Source organism: Danio rerio, chromosome 22, assembly GCF_049306965.1.
Source record: "Danio rerio strain Tuebingen ecotype United States chromosome 22, GRCz12tu, whole genome shotgun sequence".
NCBI classification, from domain to species: Eukaryota; Metazoa; Chordata; class Actinopteri; order Cypriniformes; family Danionidae; genus Danio; species Danio rerio.
The window spans coordinates 41,103,192-41,114,707 of NC_133197.1; the positions used below are offsets into that span (position 1 = coordinate 41,103,192).

Sequence of the window (11,516 nt, forward strand, 5' to 3'; positions counted from 1 at the left end):
CCTGACGCGGCTTCGAAAAAAGATGTCATGTTGCTTGTGTACAGAACAGAAATCTGGCAGCAGAATTAAAATATGGGCGTAATGCCTCCGCGGACACAGCAATGAGGATGGGAGAAGGTGTAACCTGCAACATCGTGTCTTGTGTTTGCTTGCAGAAAGCCAGAAGGACTCCAGTTCATATATTCTGAGATGGTATCCTGAGGTTTGTTCCCATAATGTGACGAAAGATGAGAAAACGGCGACAGTTCAGGTGTGTCTTCTTGATTTTAGGAGTTTTTAACAGGGGCCACTGTCTTAAAATTATATATATATATATAGAGCTGAAGGCAGAATTATTCGCCCCCCTGTTTATTTTATTCCTCAATGTCTGTGTAGCGGAGAGCAGACTTCTCCAGCACATGTCTAATCATAACAGTGTTAATAACTCATCTCTAATAACTGATTTATTTCCTCTTTGTCATGATGACAGTAAATAATATTAGACTAGATATTCTTCAAGACACTTCTATACAGCTTAAAGTGACATGTAAAGGCTTCACTAGGGTAATTAGGGTAACTAGGCAGGTTAGGGTAATTAGGCAAGTTATTGTATAACGATGGTTTGTTCTGTAGACTATCCAAAACAAATATAGCTTAAAGGGGCGAATAATATTGAGCTTAAAATGCTGTTTAAACTATTGATTATACTGCAAATTATCCTGCTTTTATTCTAGCCTAAATATAAAAATATAGAATAATATACATATATTATATTATTCATGTTCATATATTATTCATGTAAAATGTGAAAAAAATGCTACCCAGGCTCAGTATGGACACGTACGCAGGTCTACATTTCTGGGTGCATCGACACACGTAAGTGGAGGTACATCAGGTTTTGTTTTTGGAGATCCACTAGAGGCCGCTGTGTTTGCTCTTTGATGATCTTAAATTTCTCTCCTGCATCCCCTTCTCACATAAATCCACAAGAGGGCGCAATATACACTTCAGTCGATCAGGGGTGTGTTTCCCAAAACTATCGTTAGCTAACTAATGCTGTTCACATCAGACGCAACAGGGGCGACAAGCGCGAGTGATTTACATGTTAAGTCAATGCAAACGCGCGAATAGACATCCTGCGGTGCGATACGTGTGAATGGCGTGGCACAAATGGCGCAATACACGTAAATGGCATGGCGCGAATTGTGCGAATGGCACAATAGTTGAGCGTTTTGCACGTTTGAGGCGCTTAACGCTCATTTCGCCACATTAACCAATCAGGAGCTTGCTCTTGTGGGGGCGTGATTGTGACGCTGAAAGCCTCCGTCATCCGGGTTGAGTTTCTGGAGGAGTTTATGAGCTCATAGAGCTGGATGCACCACTGAAAGGATCTAGTGGACTCAGACACGGCCCTAAACGTGTCTATGCTGTTTTTCATGAAGCACATAAACACTGTTATTTTCTCCATGTTAGAAATTTAGCCACAAAGCTAGAGTCACCGGGGCAGACAGAAGCCCCGCCCATCACTCGAATCCACGTCTGTTCTGAAGCAAATTTGACATGCGAATGAAGCGGATTTGACGCACAAATGAAGCGAGTAAACTCAAATGTTTACAAGGCTATTTACATGAGAATAGCCGCGTGTTAGATTTATCCGCGAGTTCTGCGTTTGGTGTGAACACAGCTTAAGGTTGCAAGTTCCTTGTTACAAACGTAGTTTGTTGATTTGCAAAAATAAAACCTCATTGAAAACTAAAATCACATTTTTTTTTAAAGTATGCCAGAAAATAATTCTGATTCTCATTCATTCATTTTCCTGTCGGCTTAGTCCCTTTATTAATCCGGGGTCGCCACAGCGGAATGAACCGCCAACTTATCCAGCAAGTTTTTACGCAACAGATGCCCTTCCAGCCGCAACCCATCTCTGGGAAACACCCACACACACACACTCATACACTACGGACAATTTAGCCTACCCAATTCACCTGTACCGCATGTGTTTGGACTGTGGGGGAAACCGGAGCACCCAGAGGAAACCCACGCTAATGCAGGGAGAACATGCAAACTCCACACAGAAATGCCAACTGAGCTGAGGTTCAAACCAGTGACCTTCTTGCTGTGAGGCGACAGCACTACCTACTGCGCCACTGCGTCACCATTTCTGATTCTCATTTAATGTTTTCTTTTTATATATATATACATATATAATAAACCAAAATTGAGTGTAGTAGTGCAACAGGATGTTTGTTTAACTTTATTTTGTAAAGCAACAATGCTGTGTGTGCATTAAAAGCCATAATTACTTCACCGGTCATTATTGACAACAGTACAAACACGCTCGACCGTTGGGCAGAGGGGCAGTCAAAGGGTTAATCCCTTGTAATGGACCTTCCTAACATGAAAGGTCGTGACTGACCAATCAGAATCAAGTATTCCAGAAAGCCATGCAGTACATTACTCTGTCTGTGTCTCCGTGGTGATTTCTTCATGGTGAAATGGCTGGGAATAAAGTTTTTATGACATATAATAAAATAGAAACAGCACAGAAAAAAGAGTTTGACTCGCGTCTTCTCACATGTCAGATGGCACTAGTGAAGAGATGATGTCACTGCCAAACCTGTGCGTGACCCTCCAATGTACCCTGAGCGTGGCGTTCCTGCATCTGACTTCTTTATGCAGCTGAATAGTGTAGCGGAGAATGGCAGCGCTCTATCTGTCATCACCGGCTCTGGACACAATAGAAACGTGCAACCGAGTCTCAGTACGATATCATTATGATGCAGATGGGGCTTATCTGCTGCATTTTCCAGAGCCTTCAGTGTGGTTCTCATTTCATTTCATTCTCAACAGGAAAGATGTAATAACTCTGTGCTGTTCTCTGCTTGTTTTAAAGGGAACACATTATGTGATTACCGGCCTGCTGTTTGCCTGTAAGTACCGTGTGGCAGTGAAGCCCGTTGCAGAGCAGAGGTCAGAGGTCACGACTTCGGTGACCACCCCACTTTGCTTATCGCTGATGGGGAGACGGAAAAAACCCGCTGCCTGTGCCAGAGAGGGTAAGATGACATCTAGCACATCCAGACAGCTGTATTGTGATCTAAATCCCAGAGAAATGATGACGCCCAGATTTAATTCAAGCTAAATAGTCCAGTCAATTACTGTGTCTGAATATTGTACTTATGAAAGTGTTTATAACTGTGATTTCAGCTGGTTGAAACTAGCATAATTTAAACACTCAATAATAAAATGACAAAATCTATTTAGAAGAATACTGGGAATTGTCAGAATTAAATATATCAGGAAAAAAGATCCTTAAAGTACACCGTATGACAAAAATTGCTGAAGGGATGGGATGCACAGCTGAGGTCAGAATTATTCACCCCCCTGTTTATTTTCTCCTTAATGTCTGTGTAGCGGAGAGCAGATTTCTCCAGCACATGTCTGATCATAATACTGTTAATAACTCATCTCTAATAACTCCTCTTTGTCATGATGACAGTAAATAATATTAGACTAAATATTCTTCAAGTCTATTGACTAGAGAACTAGTACTTTACCATAGTTTTTATTTTATTTAATTTTTTTATTTACCCTAAAACTGATCCTCAAAACATGCATCTCTCTTTTTTGAATCTTTCTGGAAATGTTTGGAATATTAATATACTTTATCAGTCATAGCGGTGCAATATTTTGTCCTAGAGCGCCACCCTCAGTTGAAGAAAGCCCTGCGGAGGCCTGAGAAGCTGGCAGTGCTGTTTCAGCCGGTGAACGGCTCCCTGCAGGCGCTTTTCAGCTGGCAGCTTTCACCTGAGAGCTCCGGTCAGACGCCCAGCTCCGGATTCCAGTTCTCCTGGGTCAAAGTGTCCAGCGGCAGCAGCAACGGCTCACTGATCTCGCAAACACACGTCCTGCCACCGGTGAGAACCACAAACACAACACCAGCTTCAATACACCAGATTCAACCAGTAGCATCTGGATGCAGCCTTTATGATGCAAGCTGAGACTGCATCACTCAGCGATGCAATGTCAGACACAGTGCACTCAAATGGAGTGAGTGACGTCATTGTGAGGGGCGGGGTTAGGTGAGCGCATTAAAAAGCATTGGATGCGGCCCAGATTGCACTGCACCAGGTCTGCAGCCAGTTCAATTCAACAGAGAGATCTTTTTTTAAGTGACAGTTATGAATGTAAAAATACCTTTTCATATTCACGTCCACAGGGGAATAACATATTTAAAATCATTATTAATCACAATGTATTTTTCCTTTAATTATTATTATCTGGATTGCGGTTCTCAGATTTGTGAGTGAGTATCCTGCAGATGTAAGCTATGAATATGCAATTATCCTTTCAGAAATGAGCTCAAAAAATAGTCTGTCTACACAAAATATTTGACAAAACTTTGTATCTGACAATTTTGGCTGATTTGATGGATCATTTTTAAAGTGACTGTTATGAATGTTTAAAGTGTTTTATTTTTAAATATTGGATTCATTTTAATTTAAATTTGATTTAAATTAATTAATTTTTATTCTGGGCGAGGCAGTGGCGCAGTAGGTAGTGCTGACGCCTCACAGCAAGAAGGTCACTGATTCAAGCCTCAGCTCAGTTGGTGTTTCTGTGTGGAGTTTGCATGTTCTCCCTGCGTTGGTGTGGGTTTCCTCTGGGTGCTCCGGTTTCCCCCACAGTCCAAACACATGCGCTACAGGTGAATTGGTTAGGCTAAATTGTCTGATGTGTATGACTTTGTGAATTTGTGTGTGGATGTTTCCCAGAGATGGGTTGCAGCTGGAAGGGCATCCGCTGCGTAAAAACTTGCTGGATAAGTTGGCGGTTCATTCCGCTGTGGTGACCCCGGATTAATAAAGGGACTAAGCCGACAAGAAAATGAATGAAGGAATTTTTATTCTCAGAGTTGCATTTTAAGTTGGAAAACTGAAACAGGGAGTTAAAGTTGTGGAAGAAAGCCAAATAGATACACTGAGAAAATAAGCCAGAACTGGAAGACAGATTCAACTCTCATCCTTTAAAGAGTTCACTGGACAATTCAGCTTATGTCTTGCAATTTCTACTTATTCTTCTGAGCATGAGTTTACATTCATAGTTCTGTGGATAACATTTTAATCTTTCAGTTCTGAGGAAAATGACTATATGCTATATGCATATCTCACAATTCATACTTTTCAGAGAAATGTTTAGAAATTAAATGAATATTGTGAGAATTGTTTGATGTTGTATTGTTCTTCGAAAGAAATCTTATTCCTTTTACATTTGGCTAGAATAAAAAATCAATACGGTGTGGTGAACACTATTAGCCCTCTTTAAACAGAGTAAAGCAAAGCCCTGTTGTCCAATGACTTGCCTATGAACCTGGTTAAGTATTTAAAGGGACAGTTCACCCAAAACTGTAAAGCCTGTCATGGTTTACTCTCTCTCCACTTGTCACTTGTGTTTTTTAGACAATAATTTGAAAAATGCTGAAAGCCTGTAACTGATAATTGATTTGTTTTTCTATGGAAGGCAGTTACAGGTTTCCAACATGTCTCAAAATGTCTTCTTTAGTGTTCAACGGAAACTCACTTGAACAGTCAATTAAACTTCTGGGGTGAACTGTCCTATTAAATTGCACTTTAAGCTGAATACAACTGTCCTCAAAAATAACTAGTCAATTCATATGCACTTTGATCACGGTCAAGTATTTATATATTAAAACCATTACACTTAGAATTCCTCTAAACAGCTAATTGAAAAATATTCATTCATTCATTCATTTTCGGCTTAGTCCCTTTAATAATCTGGGGTCGCCACAGTGGAATGAACCGCCAACTCATCCAGCAAGTTTTTAAGCAGAGGATGCCCTTTCAGCTGCAACCCATCTCTGGGAAACACCCACACACACACTCATTCACACTCATACACTACAGACAATTTAGCCTACCCAATTCACCTACAGCGCATGTGTTTGGACTGTGGGGGAAACCGGAGCACCCGGACCTGTCATGAAAATGCAGAGTTGCAGAAACAGGATTCCACACTACTGCATATGTTTCACCTCTGAATAAGTGACTGTTGTGTCCCTCAGGATCAGCTGTCGCTCACTGTAGATGCACTTCAGCCGTCCAGTGTGTACAGAGTTCAGGTGCAGGTTCTGTCTGAAGCCGGAAACGGACCGTCGGTGGCCAAAACCCTCCACACTCCTGCTTTAAACAGCACCATCCACTGAGGTAAGACACTGACAACGCTCGACACTGCATGGTGAAATATCCCTAAATCAGCCGTTTTCCATACTTTTGGCATTCATGGTTTCATTTTTGGGGTGGCTCAGTGGTTAGCACTGTCGCATTACAGCAGGAAGGTCTCTGGTTTGAGTCTCGGCTGGGTCAGTTGGTGTTCCTGTGTGGAGTTTGCATGTTCTCCCCGTGTTGGTGTGGGTTTCCTCCGGGTGCTCAGGTTTCCCCCACAGTCCAAACACATGCGCTATAGGGGAACTGATCAACTACACTGGCCGTATATGTGGTGAATGGGTTTGTATGGGTGTTTTTCCGGCTGAAAAGGCATCCGCTGAATAAAACAAATGCTGGAATATTGGCGGTTCATTCCACTGTGGCGACCTCTGAAATAGAAGCCAAAGGAAAATGAAGGATTTTAATTGTTTAACTGATTTTATTATGTTTATTTTTATTTTTCCCTGTTTTTTATTTGCATTCTGAGATTCTGATCTTTCTTCCATCAACTGTTATCCTTGAAAAGTTTGTAAAAGTGACTTTTTTGAGTGTGTGTAATAGTTTGCAGTGCTATATTTTCTGGGTCGGTGTTGAATATTATGCTACAAAACATTGTAGTAAACTGCTTGTACATTTTCCCTTATTTTTTTAGACTTATTTCTCTAGATATATTAATATTTCACACGACTAAAATGTCAACAAAAGTCACTTTGTTAAACTGGAGTTGAATTTTCATCATCTAAAGTCGACAGAGCAGAGATCAACATCCCATAATGCAACTCACGACTGTAAATAAACTGAAAATAATGGAGAATCCTAAAATACTGAAATATTTTTACGCTGTATAATATACTCCACATGCAGTCTTAAAGGAAGGACATGCAAGGTAACGAGTTACATTTGTGTCATTAATATGACATAAAAGAGTAAATATTAAATAAAATGCTGAAATGATGAACATATTTAAAATAAGATGAAAACTGATAGAATAATTCATAATTAATGGAATAAAATAATGACTATAATCTGATCATTTTGCTTTAATTTGTACTTCAAATACATGCTTGTTGTGCATCATTTTGCACTTTTATCATTATCATTAAAAATACTTATGTTTTTACGGATGTCAGACAAATGTTGAAATAAAATGCAAGAACAGAGCAAGTCAAACTGATATTAAGCGTTTCAAAAGAACTGTACCAGCCTTTATTCAAACCCACTATCCCTGCATGTTAGTCAGGATCCCTCACCGCTCCACTAAACCACTTCAATCCTGCAAAGTGGGGTTTAATATCTCAGTTTGCTCAACTGTTCTTTGCTGAAGCTGTTCAAGAGCAATACACGAAAATGACCACTAGGTGTCCCTGTAAAGAGGGGTTTCAGACGTTTCTAAGCTTCAACACATTTGCTTTGACTGTTTCAGTGTTGAGAGAAGCAGTGGCGCAGTAGGTAGTGCTGTCGCCTCACAGCAGGAAGGTCGCTGGGTCACTGGTTTGAACCTCGGCTCAGTTGGTGTTTCTTTGTGGAGTTTGCATGTTCTCCCTGCATTCGCGTGGGTTTCCTCCGGGTGCTCCGGTTTCCCCCAAAGTCCAAACACATGCGGCACAGGTGAATTGGGTAGGCTAAATTGTCCGTAGTGTATGAGTGTGTGTGTATGTGTGTGTGTGGATGTTTCCCAGAGATGGGTTGCAGCTGGAAGGGCATCCGCTGCGTAAAAACTTGCTGTATAAGCTGGCGGTTCATTCCGCTGTGGCGACCTGGATTAATAAAGCTGACAAGAAAATGAATGAATGAGTGTTTCAGTGTTTCATGAAGCCTCGCCACTAGAGCAAACAGATGTATCAGGGCAATCGAGAGTCGTAGTCAGAATAACAGGCTGATGGTCAGAAGGCAGCAGGAATACACAGATAAACAAGGAGAGGATCAAAACACGGCAAAGCAAAACACGTTAGTGTCACTAAAACAGTAGACAAGACTCAGCAACAACAGTGTGTTAGTGTGCTGTATTCAGCCTGAGCAGCTTCAGCTGTGTGTTAGCAGTCACTGGTGACTTGGAGCAGGTGTGTGTGAGTGCTGCATGACGGATTTGTAGTTCATGTGAATGTGAGTGTTTACCAGCGATCTCTGGATGTCAGAGAATTCAGCAAAGTTTCATGTAAACAACCCAAAACCATAACCCACATCCCTTAACCATATGTAGTGAATTAATATTAGTTAAATGAATAGTTACACTTAAAATAAAGCGCAAGCATAACAAATGTCAGTAATACATGTCTTATTTAATTGTGATTTGTAACAGATGGCTGAAAGATGAGGAACCGTGATGAGATGCTCGTGATGTTTCTGATTTGGACGAATCCTAAATCTCCTACATGACTATGACAGCGCTCCTCATCCTCTCCTGTCTGTTGTCATGGAGACGCTGTGACGGGACCAGGCCACGCCCACCGGAGCCGCTGAGCACTGCACATAACGGCAGTGTGCTGTAACACATGAACATTGAATATCCACTCCATGTTTTCTTATGTACAAATGCGTAGCACTGATGTATGTAGTATCTGCATAGTTATGCGTCCTGTTACCATATTGACACGTATGTTTGTACTCAATGGGCCTCATTTATGAAACACAAGCAGTATGAGTTTCCGTCTCAATTGGTTTACATGTTAAATCAGTAAATCACTTATGCTCGTGTTTCATAAATAAAGACTATAAAGAACTGTTATAATCACCAGAATCATTCACCTTCCTCTGAATTTTGTTTATTAAATATTCCCCAGATGATGTAGAACAGATTGAGGAAATGTTCACAGTGTGTCTGATAATGTTTGTTCTTCTGGAGAAAGTCTGATTTGTTTTATTTGGGCTAGAATAAAAGCAGTTTTTAATAGTTTAAACAGCATTTTAAGCTCAATATTATATAAGTAAAAACATATTAGACTGTAAAAAGCAATTAATAGGGCCAGGCGGAATCTGCAGACATTTTTTGCTGTATATTACACATAGAAAATCTGCAGATTTATGCGGAATGATTTCTGGAATATTATAACGAAAAACTAAATATATGTGGAATTTAAAAATGTTTATTTTTTACCATTCATTTAATGTGTGCAATGCAAATCCAATTAGATCCACTTCTTTGGTAAACTCTTTTGGCAGGATATATATAATATATCTACTAAAGCAGTGTTTCTCAACCACGTTCCTGGAAGACGACATGTTTCGGACGTCTCCTTTTTCTGTCATACCCATTCCAAGTCTTTCAGTCTCTGCTAACGAGCTGATGATCTGAATTAGGTGTGTTTGGTTAAGGAGACAAGGAAAATGTGCAGGGCTGGTTATCCACCAGGAACATGGTTGAGAAACACTGATCTAAAGGATAGAACATATTACTTTACAAACTGTATAGTAAATAAATCACATGATAATAATAATTCATTCATTCATTTTCTTTTTGGCGTAGTTTTGGCTTTATTAATCTGGGCCCACCACAGCGGAATGAACCGCCAACTTTGAACATTTTCATATTTGTCAATAATATTACTGAAACTAATTTAAAAACTGAATAAATGTACATGTACACACATTTATAGACCTGAATATATAGACGTAATTATGGGCTAGAAATTAGCAGATCTCTACATGTGAGGATTTCGTGTGGGTCTAGTTGGTCCTGGAGGGCCGGTGTCCTGCAGATTTCAGTTCCAAGCCCAATTAAACACACCTGAAGCACCTCATCAAGCTCTTTGTACACTAGAAACTTCCAGAGAGATGTGTTGAGGGGAGTTGGAGCTAAACTATGCAGGACACCGACCCTCCAGGACTGTGTTTGGAGACCCCTGACCTAGTGCATAGGTCTCAAACTGGACTCCTGGAGGGCCGCAGGTCTGCACAGTTTTTCTTCAACCCTAATCAAACACAGCTGATCCACTAATCAAGGTGTTCAAGACTACTGAGACTATAAGCAGGTGTGAGTTTGAGGCAAACTATGCAGAGCTGCGGCCCTCCAGGAATTGAGTCGTTAGTTAACAAGCAAGTAAACCCTTTGTAACTTTAAACCATTGAGTTGACTTTATTTCATTTTTTATAATTGTGCACATAGTTTATTTACTTAATAACTTTAAGGCGACAATATTTTTGAGTCGACTTAAAAAGCAATGGCTTTACTTATTTTTGCTTTCTTTTTTTAGGACAGCCAGCCAATCACTGTTTACAGTTTATAAAACCTCATTGCTATGTTAAACATCTCTGGAGAAGTATTTAAAACAGATTTAAAGGAGGGTGAATCATTTATGCTTTGTTATATGATATAAAACTATAGATGTTTTTTTTTATTTAACACTGTAATATATTACATTTCAATGCATCTCTAAATTGGTTGGTTTCATGAGTCTCTGGTTAGGACGGGGTGATCTGAACACGGCTATTTCTGAAAAGCAGCATGTCTGATTTTATTATGGTGAATGTAATTCATTAATGTGGAACAGAAGGAGTTTAATGCTGAACTTTCTATGAGCAATAGTGAGAGATGTCAGTGCCTTATACTGTATCAGTTATATCAGGCTATGGGACTGAGAAGTGCTGCTTTAACAGGCCAATGCTTTCAGACTTAAACGCTTTTGTAAGATGTATGTTTGTACAATATAGCTGGTGTTTTGTGCTTTGTAAATATTGAATTTGATCTATTATCTGTGGTTTGTTGTTGATAATAAACTAAAAGCTCCGTCTTTGTGTTTATAACTGTTTGTGTTCATAATGACAATTTAAATCTCTGTTCCTCTATATTCATCAGCTAGTACATTAAAACCTGGCCACAAATGGCTCTTCTAAGCAGACCATGACCCTAAGCACACTGCCAAATCAGTTCAAATGTGCTGTAAGGGCAGCAGAGTGAATGTTTTGGAGTGGCCATCACAAAGCCCTGACCTCAATCCTATAGAGAGTGTGTGGGCAGAGTTGAGCTTGTGTGGGCAGAGTTGAGCTTGTGTGAGCAGGACAGCCTACAAATCTGACTCAGTTACAGCAATTCTGCAGGAGGAATGGGCCAAAACTCCAGCAAACTACTGTGAGAAGCTTGAGAACATTTCAATACACACAAACACAAGCTCTTTTTCAGGAATCCCTGCTGAAAAATCCAGCTTAAACCAGCTAGGCTGGTTGGCGGGTTTTAGCTGGTCGACCAGGCTGGTTTTAGAGGGGTTTTGGCCATTTCCAGGCTGATTTCCAGCCATTTCCAGCCTGGTCTTAGCTGGTCATGCTGGAAAATTACCAGCAAAATCCAGCTAAAACCAGCTTGACCAGCCTGGTTTAAGC

The 11,516-nt window shown here is 40.3% G+C and overlaps 1 protein-coding gene across 8 annotated transcripts in view; it reads left to right on the forward strand.

Annotated features, from left to right (window-relative positions):
- Positions 1-10,930, forward strand: part of anos1b (anosmin 1b) — an 86,078-nt gene extending 75,148 nt beyond the window's left edge. For 4 of the 8 annotated variants that reach the window (XR_012397316.1, XR_012397319.1, XR_012397318.1 and 1 more), the window contains 6 exons: positions 156-250; positions 2,873-3,035; positions 3,679-3,896; positions 6,062-6,203; positions 8,503-8,719; positions 10,214-10,930. Coding sequence is in view for 3 of the 8 variants with exons in the window: in XM_073936281.1 (XP_073792382.1) it covers positions 156-250; positions 2,873-3,035; positions 3,679-3,896; positions 6,062-6,202 (617 nt within the window). In the remaining 5 variants the exon portion in view is untranslated. 8 annotated transcript variants of the gene reach the window in all.
- The last annotated feature ends 586 nt before the right edge of the window (positions 10,931-11,516 follow it).